Genomic DNA, 17,466 nt, shown 5'->3' with positions numbered 1-17,466 from the left:
TCCAGGTTTTAAAGTTAGCCATACTTGAGCACAGGCTACTTAATTAGTACCTCAGTTATTTTGATTAAACCATATGTGTTTTAGCATGGATATCACTAAAACCAGGACTGTTAGTGTGCCTTGAGGACCGAGGTTGGGAATCACTGCTCTAGGGTAATGCCTAGACTCAACTTGCGTATAACAGTCCATGAAATATAAGCATTAGTAAATATGTAAAACATGGCGTGGTTGTCAGCCTAGCAGCTGATTGCTTCTTGTAACCTCCTGTCTAAATATGGTTTGGCTGAGAATAATGGTATAAGCAGAACGACTAACTGGCCTATATATGAATGGGCAGCTCATTGTTCATGTGTCTTTAGCTAGACCTTGTCTTAGTGCTGTCCTGATACCGAATTCCCTCACACCCCCTTGAGCATGGGAAAAGGTGGGGACATTTTCTTTTTCTTTATGTTAAAATTGTTGGGAAACAGTGCAGAACTTCTGGTACTCCTCTGACAATAATTGGGTACTTGGAGGCATGTAGATAGCACAATATGGCCAATACAGCCATAATCATTTTTATGAGAATTTCTCTAAATTGCTCAAAAATTGAGCAAATGTTGCGTGTCAGGTATGGGGGGGGGGGGTGTACAGATGTGGGACAGGTATGGGAGGGTGTTGTACAGATGTGGGACTGGTATGGGGGATGCTGCATTTATGGGAGAGGGGTTTTGAACTTGCAGGTGTTTTTTCCAACATTTTGCAAGATTGTTTTCGCCACTAATTTGAATACGCATGCTGTCTCCAATTTGTCCACCTTTAATTAGAAAAATATAAAGATCAACCATTTGACACATTTGGCCATTTACAATTGAATTGCGAGAGATGCAGGGGCGTGCTTCATGAAAATTAGTGACAATGTGTGCGACATTTGTCACTAATTCACGCACCCCCCCCCCCCTTCCTTTGTGTGTTTCTGTCAGAAAACACACAACAATGTCATCATTGTGCAGTGATCAATAATAATGTTATCCTTGTGCAGCGATCGATGATTATGTACCATGCTGCCGATGTGCTTCAGTGACTTCAATGACTTCTTTTATGTTCAGGCTCCATGGTTCCATTTTCAATGCGGATTTTACACGCTGAGCTGCGCCAGTATCTAGGAAGTCCTCAGGAATCTCTGGACCGATTGCACAGTATGAAAACAATTTGCTTAAAGGTAGGTGTGACTGGGCTAACTGCATCACATGTGGAAGCCACTGACATTCTCCAAACCCTGCGAGACTCTAGCGCAGGCCTGGCCAACCTGTTGTGAAACTACACATCCCAGCATGCCCTGCAACAGGTTTAGCATGTCCTAATAGCAAAACTGAAGCAGTGCATGCTGCGACTTGTAGTTTTACAACAGCTGGAGAGCCACAGGTTGGCCATTCCTGCTCTAGCCGAATGCTCCTTTCGGTGTGCCAGGTCCCGTGCAACTCTGCTAGCACTGAGCGTTCTTTTTCGTTAAGGATGCATCTTCCTCGCAATGTGATGTGATTAGGACACACCAGGAGACTGCACTAATTAATTTTATATGCCACACTTGTATATCTGTGTGCGATTGAGGCTGAATCTGTATACAAAGTGCTGCAATACAGCGGCCGTGGCTTTTTTTTTTTTTTTTCACACCCAAGTTTTGTTGTGCTTCATTTGCAGATCAGTCGCATATCAAATTAATCAGTGCAGTCTCCTGGTGCATCCTAGTCTCATCGCATTGTGATTAAGACGCATTTTCCGGGCTGAAAAAAGGCGCTCAGCGCAAGCAGAGCCGCACGGGACTGGTGGCTCATTGTCTCCAGGTGCCTTGTATCGCATGGTGTATGAGGACACATCTGTATATAGAAAGAAACAAGGAACGCTAGTTAAATTACCAAGGTGCCAAAAAAATTCAATAACCACAGTTATATATATTGTAAAAAGTGGTTACTGAAAACTAACTAAATAGATTCCTGGGGTTAAACCATAACCTATAATGATTTATCATCCATATAGGCACACAAACATGAATAAAGTATGCAGCAAACATGTATAGTTCCTATACCATTCATGGCAATTCTTCAAATGATGTATTACAAAGATAATTGATGTACACAATTGTGACCTGTCACCGATGGACAGTTATTCGCAGTGGGAATTCATCCTGCTGCCGATGATGGTAATTGAATGTTATCAGTGATTGTCCAATATTGTGTCTCCTCATGGGCTGTCAGATGATTGAGGGCATAACACTGACTTGTTAGCAGATATTAGCAGTGTGTTAATAGTGGCAATATAGATCTCACTCGTAGCACAGTGGGAGTCCACATGGTATGGAAGAGGGTCAATCACCTGTCTTTTACTGATGTATTTCATAGTCCTGGGTATGAATGGTGTTGAGTAGCATCAAATTACAGTATTGTATCACAAACTGACGCGTTTCTCAGTAGTGTATCCTGTTTCTTCAGAGGCGTATTCTGGTCAGGTGTCTGATTAGTGTATTAAATTGCTCAACAAATGACCTACGGTAGTTTGAATTTCTTAATTGTTAAAACACTGAGTTGGGTGTTCTTTTTAAGCTTCATCAGTTATTACTATAAGTCACAGTGCTGTGGCTGAGATCCCACCTACATTCAGGCTGTTTAGTCTTATTGAGGCTCGTCAGTGTAGGAAGCGATATTCTGATCTGCATGTACAGATGTGTCCACATACATCTATTCTCCAATGCGCTACAAGTAGCGTTATACAGAACGCGTGAACGCCCTGTGACTCTTTAGTGCCGAGTGTCTTTTCGTGCGACTTTTTACCTTCCAGTGCATCTTATTCACACAGCGATGCGAACAGGACGCACAAGCAGCTTCTGCTAATTAAAATGATATGCAGCATATTTGTGTGCTGTTATGTTGGATTGTCTGTCTGAGGTTTCCCAAGCCAGTGACAGTAATCTGCAGAGAATCACTGGAACCTCAGCAGACGTGTCTGTAGACTGGAGAGATCCAAGGGTTTGAGAGAACACCTATATTTTTGTCTGCATTTATACTTTCTAATCTTTGCAGATACTAGAGAATTTGGAGAAAGGGTTTGCAGAAGATGGAAATATGATTTCAATGACGAACAGTAATAGGCAGGGTAAGTATATTGTGCCTGTTATGGCTGACCGCTTTAAATCGGGATTGGTTTCTGTTTTAGGGGAAAGCGTAGGTTAAATGACATTAGGCACCAGGTTAATTATTAATATGGGTCCTGTTCTTAGACAACCAGTAAGATTAAATACTTCAATATGGTTTCATATCTAGTACACATTTGTATAGGAATTTTGTGTATCTTTGTCTCTATTTCAATAGTAGAGACTTTGGTGAAAATTAAGTGTGATGAGAATTGTGAAGAGCTATAAGAAGAATAAGCCTTTCTAATTATAAGGAATTTAATTTACTACAAGCCGACCAAAATTTAAAAGAACATAATCCCATGTTTTGCTATTAACAGAAGTGCGTCATTGAAAGTTTGTGCTTAAACGTAAAGGGAAGTAAATAATCCTTGTGATTAAAAACACGGGAAAAGTTGTTGATGAGAGGTATATATGTCTCAGGTTCTTAAATTGTGTGTGTGTGTGGTAATTATCCAGGTAATGAGCAACCTTGATTGCCAGACCATCAGTCAGAGTCTAATAACAGGTGTGTCAGTTTCTATGGGCAGTCTCTTACTACCTGGGGAGCAGGCTGCCAGACCTGTTGAGAGACACTGTTATGGCTTTTTGTAAGTGCTGTATTTAAATGCTGTTTTGTGTGAGTTGGACTTTAGGTCTTCCCATCCTTATAGAGGGAGACTTCTGGTAAGTTAGAGCAGGGAAGGCTAGGATTTATATTTACGATTTTGTTTATTTTGCTACACAAATAAAACTAGCTGCAGAAACTTTTACCAAGGCCCTGCACTGGTGTGATACTAATTGGCCACTGCATGCAGAGTGTGACTATTTAGCCTGGAAATGGCACTCCTTAAACTGGTCTTGTGACAGCCCCTAAATTGTTTCCCCAGAGCTGTTTAGAATTGAAGATGTGGGGGCAATGTTGTATCAGTAATTATCTGCTCTCGGCACTGTGTGATATCTGGATTGGAGGTTTTGTGTTTGCCTGTGTTTCCTCCTTGTGTTTTTTTTTTTTCTTGCGGTGCATGACCTACAGTATGTTAATACGTTCATTTTCTGCTGACTAAATTGGAGCTGTAATGTAAAATTCTTTGGACCAGGCAAGGGCAGTAACCTGTACTGCGTTTTATAAAAGGATGCAATTGGCAAATAAAAGTTTCACGTATATCTTTGGTACACCAACAGTTATATATAGAAAATATGTAAAAACACTTCCTTTAGAAGTTAGGTGTTTGTCTCAGGAATTTTTAACTGTAATTCCAAGGTACGATGTGTCGCGGGTATTTCTCAATATATATGAAAAGATAGACATCCCAAAGATGGTGTAATATCTGTGACATAAAGGCCTGTAGGTAAGTAAAAGATGGAGGCTCTGGATCCTCACCCCGGATTTACCTGCAACAGAGGTCTGGGTCTTCTCCAGTATGATGTGATAGCAATCCTACTGTCACCAGCCGTCAACGCGTTTCGAGATCAAACTTTTTAACAAGGGCACTGCATTAACAAAGAGTTTCATCTTGAAACGCTACAAACACTACTTATACAAAGTCTGCTTATTTCAGCAAGGGATCACATTATGGACAGATTCATATCGTAGTTTATACTGTTCTTTATTATAAGAATTTTCTTTATCCCCATTATGTACCACCTTTTACACAGTACATATTAATGTCTAAGCATGGCTTTACTTTCTACCTACATAAACTAAACTGAATAGAATGTTAACTTGGCTAATATCTATTCTTTTACATTGACTTTGCCCTTAACAAATACATATGTAACACATTTCAAAGTTTGCATTCTTCATTCCTGAGCCTGAATTCTGGGCCGTATTATCACTAGCCCTTTGGGTAGAATGTGTCCCCTGCTAAATAGTTTGTTTTAGACTTCTGTTTCCATGTAGCTGCTCAGGCCATTTAGGTTATTTCAGCACAAGGACCTTAATGTTCCTTTTTGTGATTAACTTATTTTTTATTTTTTCCCCTACTGTGTTCAAAAGCTTCCAAATCCCATCTGAGCTGTTAGTGCATTTACTCTTAGGTAGTTTTACAGATTACGAGATGGGAAAAAATTAACCATTTTGTTCCATGGTTCCCGTGCCTTTGTGCGAGTGCGTAATGCAGATAGATGCTGTGACTAGAGAAGGGTGCACAGGATGATAGATCTGAGAGCAGACTACAATAACAGTCTCACCCGCTGAGAGTCACAAAATAGATTGGAAGTCATTTTTGGAAGACTTGTGGATTCAGAAAATGAGTTCTGGGTCAGCCAAGTGTGGAAGGTCAATAAATTCTCTAGGCAAGTATTCCCCTTGTAAACCAGAGGCTCGGCGCAGCTTCAAAATTGAAACCTGCCGTGCATATATCTCTGATGTTTGGTTGTAAATTATAAAACATCCTTCTATTCGAGGTCCGGTTTGGCCAGCCGTCACTTAAATCATTCTTCACAGCCCATCCCTTAAGAACATAGTAAACTTTAAATGTCAGGATGTGTGGAGGGCTTACCGCTCCCAAATAGATCTATCTAATTGGGAAAATTGGCTGGTGCGTTTTAAGGAACATTTGATGCTTGGAAGGCTGCCTAAAAGATATTTTAATTTAGATGTGATTTATTGAATGAAACATGAGCATTAGCGACTGAGCTGCAGCCTGAATGATGTGCAGCAGCACAGAAAACCCTTTCTGCATACCAAAGCTTGCCGGAGGAAGAAGAGGCTGTCGGTAGTGTGTAAGCCTACCAGACAGTGTGCTAGAGACAGCAGGGCTGAGACAGCTAGAGACATACTGTACCTATGTTGAGTTGAGCGAATTCTCAGGTGTAGAATAAAATGGAGATATAGTCAGATGTTCCTTCTCGTTGCCTCCAATACTACGTCAATATATCATATGTCAACAATTTGAGGACTTTCCAGCTATATAGACCTGGTTATGCAACCTGTTGCTCCTAAACCTGTATGGGACTAAAAGTGCCAGCATGCTCTGCCAGCCAAAGGGAATTTTTCACAGGATTTAGTTTCTATGTCAACATTCAGTCAGAATGTCGACATGCACAATTTTTAATGTCGACTTATTACGCCACACACACACTCACTGATGGCCACAATTGCGGACACATTTTGAAATTTGAATGTTCTTCAACTTTGAATGCTTATAAAAAACTGTCTCACTTCACGCAGTGAAATGATTCATATATCAAATGAAAGGAAATTTAATGCTGAATTCAACACAAAAAACAGAGGTCAAATATTTGCATTACAAGGGAAGTTATGCTACTTTCAGTCAGACAAAGAAGCACAGATGCATTAGATTCAAGAAGCGGACTGTAGTATCAGCTGCTACCAGCCAATCGGAATCGTCGTTCTGAGGACCAATCAGCTGTAGTTTATGAGCAGGTGCAAGGTCATGTTCAAAGGTGGGAAAGGTCAGATTGGCTATTTAATTTTGCAGAATAAAGTTGGTTGCTGAAGTGGAATTACGGTTGGATGTTTGTGTGTATTGTTTAGTGCTATTGACGGTGTAAAAAATAAATGCAACAATGTCATCCAGGCAAAGTGGTGACTGGTCACCCAGGAAGAGATCCAGGATTGTGGTGTTACGTGAAAATGGTCTTTCGTATGCAGCAATTGTGAGAGAAGTTGGTGGGAATGTGACAACATCAGGAGTACGAAAGTTTTGTTTACGCTATCAGGAAACACAATCTATACAAAACAAAGAAGGAAAATTCCGGAAAAAGTGCACAACAGCTGTTGATGATAGGAGAATAAAACAAATTTGCATCAGGGACAGATGGATGTCCTCTGCGGCCATTAGCAGTGACCTGAGTGCAACTAGTGTTTTTGTCAGTGCAAGAACGGTAAGGAGAAGACTACCGGAGGTTGGCCTAAAAGGTAGGATTCCCTGAAAAAAGCCATTGCTGAATAAAAAGCAGCGGCAGAAATTAATACAGTGGGCAAAAGAACACATTGCATGGACAGAAGGTCAGTGGAAACAAGTGATATGGGTGACGAAACTAAGATATCGATATTTGGTAGTGATGGGAGAAAATATGTGAGACGTCGCATCGGGGAAGAGGTACATCCAGATTGCATTCAAGCGACAACAAAGAATCCTACAAGTGTTATGATCTGGGCATGTATGACAGCAGATGCTGTAGGCCGCCGTTATGTCATAGATGGCACACTGAACAGCAGAAAGTACATTGACACCATCCTACAACCAAAACTTCTACCTTTTATCACGGATCTTTTTCCAGATAATGCCCCATTTTTTTCCCATCAGGATTCAGCTCCTTGCCACACTGCATGGATATGCAAAAAGGGGTTCACTGAGAATGACATGCAGGTGCTGGGATGGCCAGGAAACAGCCCAGACCTGAACTTCATAGAACATTTGTGGTTCCGGTTGAAAAAACTGGTACATCTGAGGCGTCCATCCAATAAAACACAATTAATTGAGACTATAATTGTCTCATGGCACCACATAATAAAGAAGGAAGAGCTCCAAACACTGGTTGACTCAATGCCACGACGCTGTGCTGCTGTCTTGAAAAATAAAGGATACCCAACGAATTACTGATAGGACAGTAACATTATAAGGTACACAGGGATTTTCACCATAAGTGTTGTTTTCACTGCATAACTTCCCTTGTAATTAAAATTTTTGACCTCTGTTTATTGTGTTGAATTCAGCATTAAATTTCCTTTAATGTGATATATGAATCATTGCACTGCATGAAGTGTAACAGTTTTTATAAGCATTCAAAGTTGAAGAACATTCAAATTTCAAAATGTGTCCGCAATTTTGGCCACCACTGTGTGTGTATATGTATATATATAATATGTAGAGAGGCATGCTGGGTGGCTGAACTGGTAAAGATCTGGTCAGTTTGTGGGCCTGGTGATTGGATGGTCACTGCTGGAGCAGGTTCGGTGGGTGTGGTCTGAAGGGTGGCATGCTGTCTGTACCACAGGCGCTCAGGGTGGCACTGATCACGGCGCTGTCACTGCAGGGCGCTCAGCCAGCTTTTACTGGCTGCAGCGCACACAGCCAATAGGGTTTTATGGGACCACTCATTTTGCATTATAGGGTGTAATATATAGAGATAGATAAAATATGCAAGCCAACGCCCGCCTGGCCTCTTGGGTTTATTGCAGGGCAGTTGTCACAACGGGCAGTCCTGAATTGCTATTGGTTGTAAAAAATTGCAAGTGTTGCTTGCTGAAGTGTTATTGGGGGAATTGTATGAAGCTTCCTAAAGAATGTAGACGTTTTCCATAGCAACCAATTGGCTTCTAGCTGGCATTTATTAAGTACCTTCATTAAAATGATGGTTGGAGGCAGATTTGGTTACTATGGACAAGTTGTCCACTCTTTAGGTGGTTTGATACATCTCGCCCATTAGGGATGCAGTCACTATTTCGACATTCAAGATGTCGCCAATCGTAAAATTGACACCACAATGACAACAGTTATGCTGTCGTCATTGTTGAAATGCCGACATAGAACATGTCCACGTCTGCAGAATGTCGACATTTGGATTTGGGCTAGGCTGTCTGAGTGGCGGTTAGGCTGTGGGACCGAAGTGTTAAACTGCGGGAGTGGAGGGTTAAGGTCAGGCTACGGGACGAGAAAGGGGTTAGGCTGCGGGAGTGGAGGGCTAAGGTCAGGCTACGGGACGAGAAAGGGGTTAGGCTGCGGGAGTGGAGGGCTAAGGTCAGGCGACTGGAGAGTTAGGGTTAGGTACTAGTGGGAGGGTTAGGCTGTGGGAGGGAAGGATTAGGGTTAGTGGTTACTGTTACTTAAAGCTCCACGATAGTTGGAAATCACGATCAGCTGACTTCTGTAAACAAAATACGCCGTCGGAGATCCGCTACCAGGTGAGTGAAAACTGCACCGAGACACGCACTGTTTGTCGACATTCTAGTATAATGTTGATACTTTATGGTCAGTGTCGACATTATGAATGTCAACAAAATATACCGAAACGCCCCATTATTAATAAAATATACTGAAACAACCCACCCCACTGCCATATTATTCCTTTTAAACAGATGGTATATTCTATGTATTTGACCTTTGCACCTACCCTGTGTCATATAGCTGTTTTGCCTGCATATAGGATTTATTGATGAAATCATTATTCTCCCCATTCAGTCTCTGTAATTTTACCCCTACTTCACAATCTGCCTTCTGCTGCTACCACGGAGTGACACCTTAAGCTGTAGTACCTAAGGACACCCTCCTGCACACCCCAAAACTATCTGTTACCGCATACAAATAGCATGACCAAGGGATAAGGTGGCTCAGCACTGTGTTCTGTGAAATAGGGTGCACATGATATAGGGTACCAGGACATGAGAAGGGGCTGCACCCCCCACAGCCTCCTTAACTGCCATTGAAACCCGCGTTAACACAGGTTTTCTATTTGAATAGCACAAAAGTCACGACTGCCTGTTTTTGACCCTCAGTAACCCGCATTAATGGTACCAGGAGCTGATTCACTACCGTACGCAATTGCAATTACGCACGCAGTTCAGCTGCGATAGTATGCTAATCCATTGCTAATACATTGCGATCGCAATGCCCTTGCACCACTTTACTCAGCACACATACGTACTGTTTAGCAAGACTGCAAAACCATTGGTACGATAGAGTAAATCGCAGCCTCACGCACAGTTGCACAAGCTCTGACCTTACTCAGAAATTGCTAACTTCATCGCACGCTATTGAGACCTCAGGCATCACAGTGGCTAATATATGCACGCCCTTGAAACACCGTGCGAACACACTGGCACGTCTGCGTTTCCCCGACCATCCACAACCGGGACTTCCTGTCAATCACTCTGCGATCGCAGTCCCGAACACAGTGGCTAGCACTCGCATTGCGATGCATGCATAGAACGCGACAATCGGCCGCTTGCGTGCGTATTCACAGTTGCGTACAGTAGTGAATCAGCCCCTGAATTGGCTCCTAAGTGTTCAGACAGCATTCAGATGCATCCTGTAAGAAAGACTTCTATTACTTCCACACACCTGAAATGCAGCAAGTTACATGCATACAGTATATCATAATGATTTACATTATTGAAGCCGGTATCGTGTTCATCAGTGCACTTCATTGATTCCTAGATCTACCAACTGCTAGCCTCTACCAAAGACCACACCTGAAGCCCCCTCAATGACTTTAATACTGAAGTGTCCTTGCTCATCTAGCCTCAATACACTGTGCAGCGCCACGTGTCTGGTGTGAGTGAACCTCTAGGTCCCGTACAACTCTACTAGCTTCAGGCATCTTTTTTTTCTTGCCGAAAATCCATCTCAGTCACAATGTAATGCAACTAGGACGTGCCAGGAGACTGCACTGATTACATTTAATATGGGACACATTTATTTGATATTACACATACATTTGTGTGCACTGAGTCTATAATCCGAACTTGGCGGGGAAAAAAGCTGTGGCCACTGCATCAAAGCACTTAACATGCTGATTCAGTGACTGTCACACACAGATATACAAGTGTTGCACTTCATATGAATCAGCACAGCAGTCTCTTGGTGTGTCCTAGTCATATCGCATTGAGACTAGCTGTCTCTCACGGGACCAGGCACGGCGAGAGGGACTGTTTGGCACGACTGCAGCGAAGACGAGGGAGGACACATCTGTATAATAAAATTACAGTTAAAAGCTTTTCCGATCTGTCTTTAATATTAATTTTTATAATAACATGGCACTTGGTTATTGTCCATAATCAGCGGGACAGACAGCCCCATCCTCTCCTAAAACAATCCTATTTACATTCTTCTTTCCTATCTCACATAATCTACTCCGTATGGTAAGTTCCCATCTCCTATTCTCACTGCAGAGCTAAGAGAAGCCCCACTTTACGCGGTCACCTGAGGCAAAATGGTTCCTTTTACCACTGATACTGTTAGTAAACTTGAAGCAACATAAGCCAGTAGTAAGCCAGTGACAGACCTGGTCACGTATACCAACTTTATGAGCGTTGTCTCTAAGACACAAGCTTACCTTGCAAGCTTACAACCTATAGGGGAATAGGCATTTGATATGAGGTTAATATACTGCATACTGCAATATTGTTTCAGTGGAAAAGGCGCTTAGTTGGGGCTGTATTATACAATCGCACAACAGTTTTGGGGTGGGGATCTTTAGGATATTTGAGTAAGAGATTAGAGGGTCAGTCTAATTGCATGTAATATTAAGATTGCATGCTGCGGCGCATTGTATAATATGCACATCACCAGTACATACAGTAGTCTGACGATATACATTTTTCTGCGCACCTCTATGGGGGTGCAGAGAAAAAGCATTGTAGGGTACTGTTGCCGACATTCGCACATCTTCCCATCGGTTCATATCATAAGTCACTCTTGCCCTATTAAAGTTTTGAGTGACTTGCGTAGAGGTGTGGCAGTCGGGTAGACTAGACTTGGAATGTATTAGAACGTAATAAGCTTGCATAAATACTTGTATGTCTGTTACACGGAGTGTTTGGAGGCTAGAAGAAAGTATTGTTCTATATAGGGAGGGGGGGAGTATTGAAGGGAATGGGTGGCAGGTAATGAGGTAAGATGGGAGGTGCAGATTTAGTGCAGAGCAGAGGGTTGAGATACTTACAGATGAATGTTGGTGCAGTTTTATTAATCGATTCATATTTCATTTTGGAGCAGCAGTCGAACTTTTAGTGAGGGAAAATGATTCTGGTTAAGAAGGGAATTGTAATAGTCAATGTGCGAGACTTGGGGCATGAATTAAAGTCTCTACAGTGTCTTTGTAAAATACATGCATATTCTAGAGATAATTAATTTTAGTTATATTGCGCTTATCTCCAATAGGACTCAAAGAGCTATACATTTAAAGATCACGACACATAATATAGCGAAGTTGGGACAGCCAACTTGGGTGCACAGCAATAGTTACAATGATGTAATACAGCATGTGTAGTACACATTCTAGTGGTAGCAATGAGCTAGAACAAAGACGCTCGGTCATTATCGGTTCCACGTATCATTCATCCTATCTGCAACCAATGAGGCAGCCATCTTGGGTGCACTCCATGGTTGAAGCTGCAGGATAAGCAATATGTAGAAATAAGGGGATACAGAAAACATGCCAAGTATGTAGTTCACATCAAATGCGTAGATCAGTAGTTATCCTTATATGATGTACAAAATATGACTAATGAAATGCGGAATACAAGATGCCCAGTGAATAGACCGTTCCATGGATTCTTTATCCAACCCATGAAGGTACCAGGTGAGAGGGGCCATCTTGGACACGCTCTGTTGGGCAAGCAATGCATTGAGATGTGGCAGACATTTGGATATTCAGAGATACAAAGTAAAAGATCCACCAGATCCATGTATCGTTCATCTTATCCACATGTTGGGTGTATTTCATAGGATGTTGCAGAACATAGCATATCAAACATACAGAAGCAGCCGTAATAGAAGTCCAGGGAAGAGTATAGGGGCTATATTTACTAAAGGTAGATTTTGATCTATTTAAAGTCGATAAAATCGATCAACATTGATGTTGTGTTTCTGGGGCTAAATTACACATTTACTAACAGACAATTTGTGGATTTTTTTTTTTTTTATGTATTAGTAAATGTGTGATAGCCCCATAAATACTACATAAATGTGTACTGATTTTGATTGTTTTCTAAATCGATCAAAATCGACTTTTAGCAAATATACCCTCTGGTGTGAAAGCCTAGGTGGGAATAAGGCCCAGGCGGCACAGAGGCCAAGAGGAGTATGGACTTGGCTGGTGCAGAGTCAAGTATGGAACAAAGACATTGCTGACCCAATAAGATATAGAAACCAATGTGGGGTGAGGGGCTTGCATGGGATTGGTGCCTTACTGGTGCACAATATCTGATAAATCGGCATTAGGGGAACCTAATTATAGCAGGGAGGCCTCTTGTCAGGTGAGTGTCGTACTGGTCCGGGTTTGAAGCAGTGTCATTGTGAGTGTATGCTCTGTTTAAGCCTTCTGTCACTCTGTTAGGTGCTGTTGAATTCAAACAGGTGTAGTTTAGGCTTATTTAGTCATGGGATGAGATGGTAGGCCCCATTTGGGTAGGCCTCTTTGGGAGGCTGGTAATCTAGGTCAGTGTCAGGCTGAAAGACCTTCTGGTTGTAGGTGGAGAAATTGAGTCCCCAGATGGATGTGTGGGGATGCCTCTTAGACCATGCGGCTGTACCACTGTGTTGGACAGGGAACAGCCGTCAACTGTCCCAGCCGGAAGTGGGGTTAGCTGGTCCGGACTCACCTGGATTACACAAACAGATGGCAGAGGTGGTGGTGGTTGGCAGAGCTTAGGGTTGCTCTGGGCGAATTTAGGGGTCAGGTGGGTACCTTTAAAAGGACATGTCTGCTCAGAAATCTTAGGTGTACAGTATGTTACAAGATTTGGATACAGACTAGATGTGTGGAATAAAGGTCTGTTCCGTGTCCAGTATAGCTGGTGATTTGGGGGTTTATTGTCATATTGTAAACAGAAATAGGAATGTCAGGTTTATCTTGTGTTGGCTAGTGGGAGAGTTTATCAACTCAGGTTTTGAGAGATTGAATGTAATGTGTCGAGAGCCCCTCTATTATGATAAGGCTGGATTACCTTTTAGTTATGTGGACAACACAGATGCTTCACAGCCAGATACATTTCGGTGATATCCGCTCAGACATGATCCTGAAAACCAAGGGCTTCTATTGTATTAATTGGTGAATGGAGGTAGTGGTTGACATTAAAGTAAGAAATGGCGTCCAGTGTGGTGACAGGTCTCATTCAGTACCTTTTACGATAATCCCATGCCCCGTTAATTATTTAGATTGAATCCCTGCCTCCGCTTGGTATTAGTCGGACACAATCTCTGGTTCAGAAGCTCTTATCATTCATGGACACATGAGGACAGTCTGGGGAACATTTGTTGTAAAGACGCAAAAATAAAGAATACTTGAAAATTCAATGGGGAAAAATGCATTATTTACAAAACTGCAATGAGTTGTTTCGCTTTTGTGATGTCTACCAAATACCACCTTATAGCCAGTTCTGACCAGGCTATAGGACTAGCACAAGATTTTTATTAGCTATAACAAAAATCCATCAGGTATTACCACTACCCCTGGCCCCTTCTGCGCAGAAAAGATATGGTACATTACTGAGTACCATCAATATGGCAAAGGACTACTTCCAAAATTAAGTTCAAGAAATGCCGGGATACACAGAATCAGAGGAAAAATACTATGCTAAATACAAAAAAAATAGTGACCTTTCCAGAATAAAAGCTTTAAAAATTTAAAGCTGGCTTTAAATGTAAAAAGAGCTGCCCTGTCCGTCACTAGCTTAGCTACATTACAGACTGTGTACAAATTGTAATGCTGGCAGACTACTATAGCTTACATTAAGTATTCACTCATACAAGGAGGAAATATTTGGATATTGTCTTAAATATTTACATTTTACATTTGTTTATATAGCACCACTATCTTACATAGCACTGTACAGATAATAAATCCGTCCCTTGGAGCTTAAGTCTGAATTACTAAACACATTTCTGACAACAGCCAATTATCCTACCAGTGTCTCTGGAATGTGGGAGGGAATTGGAGAACATTGGAAGTCACACATGCACATACAAACTTCACACAGATAGGGGACAGTTCGAATTGCTGCAGCACATTGCAGCATTGGATGTTACTCTTCACTTCCCATGTTCCTCCAGGAAAATTTGTGATGTAAGGGTACTGTGTATGGTGGATATGTACACACAGGGGAGTAGCGAGGGTGGTTCCAGTGGAGCATGAGCTCCGGGCGCCAAAATGGACAGAGGGCGCCATCCAGGGTTTCCTAATTCCTGGGGCGCTGCACAGTGTGACAGCAGCCTGTTAGTTTTATCTCTGTTTGTTTTTCTCTATATCCTAAATAAGTTACAGATCAAAGATCTGTTTCTACATTTCATGCTCCTCAAGCTGCCCAGATTGCCGGCCCTCCCTCCTCTGTGATCATTTTCTGTCACCTCCCCTTACCTGTCAGATTGATTACATTCACTTCTCACCTCTTTAATTCCCTCCCCTCTCTACCCTGTGATCGGCTATTTGTCCCTGTTAACTCCTTTCTTATTGGCCTTTGTCACGACACCTCTCCTCTGCTTTTCTTATTGGCTTCTATCACTGGCTCTCTCTGAGTGGCTTTGCCCCTCTTTTCTCCTATTCTTATTGGCTTCTGTCACCACCCCTCTCTGATTGGCTATTTGCACCTCCCTTCTCCTTTCTTATTGGCCTATGTCACCTCCCCTCTCTGATTGGCACTTTCCTCTCCCCTCTCCTCTTTGATCCCCTCCCTCCTTCTCTCCTCATGCATTCATTGTGCTCCAATGGACTTAATAGTTACACATCTGAGGTAAAATCCTAAACTTCAATTATAAGGTATGAGTTTAAAAAAAAGTCACTGCTTTGCTATATAAAGTAATAGAAGTGCTCCCAGGCATGACCACACAGTGTTATTTGAAGGTCTATTTGAAAAGAAAATATTAGTAGACCTGATATAATAATAATAATGGTGGTAGGCAGAACATGGTTACTAGTACTCACATTAATATACAGTAGGTACAATGTATATATGTGAAATAGGAGCATAGGTATGAAGGGAGCTTCCCATAGGTGTCCCCACTCCAGTGATAGCTGCTTGGGGCAGTAATTGCAGTAATAAGCTGTGCACCCTGTGGCATTTCACTCTTGCACATATATTTTGTCAATTTAAGTTAATTGATCAGAATATATAATACAATCTAATCTATTGAGTAATACCAATGACTCAAAGGAGATAAGTCAGATTCTAGGAGCTATACATAAATAAAGCAGTGCCAAAGGAGCTACCTCTTAGTGTCAGATAGTGCATCACCGAAGCATTCCATTCCCCCAATGGGACCTCAACGCCCAGCGTGATACTGCCACTGTTTGCTGTTTTTCTCTTCATTTTATTAGTCCCCCGCAGGCTGGCCATACCCAACTGGCACAGGTCAGTACAGGGGGGGGAGGGGGCGCTATGATATGCAATTTCTCTGGGCGCCATGGTTCCATGCTACTAATCTGTGTACACAGACAAACATGGCGCTGAATTGAATCAGCCCCATAGTGTCCTGGTTGGGATAGAAAACACAACCCCAGCGCTGTGAGGCAGCAGAGCTAGTAGCCAGTGTGCCATTCCTTGTGTGTGTTTTTCTGCTTCCTCTATTCCTTCTGTTCATATTTTACACATTCTCTAAAAAAATCAATTGAAAGATAAAGGAGGAGGAGGAGAGTGATTTTTCCATGAGCCGCAGTTATGTTGTTGCATTACCGGAGCCAGGAATTACATGTCACTACGATGTTTCTGTTTGAGGCTTGATGTCTGAGGGGGTTACAGGGGGCACCCAGGACTCCAGACCTGCTCTGTTATACCTCTCTTGCACAGATCTAATTAGGAGCATTATTCAAGTGGTGGTCCGTCTTCTGGTGAGAGGGGCACATTTTGCAGGGAGAAGCTGTAATGGGAAGGTCGTGCTGAAGGGAGGGGGCAGCTGAGGGCAGCACCTCTCAGACACATCACAGCACAGTTGGCTGGCTCAGAGCTGATGGCTGTGAAACTGCTTTCTCTGCAGGCTTGGACACTTCCAGACCTCTCTCTCCATGGATTTAAAATCAATGCAGTCAGAGTTCTTCCTCCCCTCTGTCAGGCACACACTTAGGACTCCCATTGATTTTAGTGAGATGCCGTTAATGATGTCATTTTATTTTTTTGTACTATATGTAATGAAATAATACCTATGCTGGTTTGTCCCTGTCATTTCAATGTCCGCTCTTTCCATCATGCTCTTTCGGCGTTGCTGCTGCTGTTTCGGAGGCAGTTTAACACCCGTAGTCACTGACCTGCATCCAGGGCTCTAGGGGGATGCACACCGCAACCAGCGCTCCTTACATAGACAGCAGACAGAATAAATCTGTCAGTGCACAACATCCTATAAATCATTTGTATGACGGTGGTGGTCTGCCTTTCTAACAAAGCAGAAAATTGCACCTACAGCCCCTCTTTATTATTTATTTATTTATTTTTTACTGTCAAAATCAAAGCCTGTAGCAAAATTTGCGCTGTAAAACTTTCCCGCGGTTTTTTATATTGCGGAATGTGTACGGTAATACACTTGCATTTTTTTAGACTTATTTCCACTCTAAAGTTTTTAGAATTTTTTTTAATGTTTTTTTTTGTCACGCTCCTACATGGCTGATGGATCTGATCAGTACGGTATTGTTCTTCCGGCAGA

The 17,466-nt window shown here is 42.2% G+C and overlaps 1 protein-coding gene across 3 annotated transcripts in view; it reads left to right on the top strand.

Annotated features, from left to right (window-relative positions):
* Positions 1–17,466, top strand: part of TRAPPC12 (trafficking protein particle complex subunit 12) — a 168,415-nt gene that overhangs the window by 113,283 nt on the left and 37,666 nt on the right. For all 3 annotated transcript variants that reach the window (XM_088479508.1, XM_088479507.1, XM_088479509.1), the window contains exons 6-7: positions 1,089–1,201; positions 3,057–3,129. In XM_088479508.1, the coding sequence (XP_088335634.1) occupies positions 1,089–1,201; positions 3,057–3,129 (186 nt within the window). The remainder of the gene's footprint in view (positions 1–1,088; positions 1,202–3,056; positions 3,130–17,466) is intronic.

Source organism: Taudactylus pleione, unplaced genomic scaffold (assembly GCF_031769625.1).
Source record: "Taudactylus pleione unplaced genomic scaffold, aTauple2 ptg000238l, whole genome shotgun sequence".
NCBI classification, from domain to species: Eukaryota; Metazoa; Chordata; class Amphibia; order Anura; family Myobatrachidae; genus Taudactylus; species Taudactylus pleione.
This window is presented reverse-complemented; position numbering and strand designations above follow the sequence as displayed.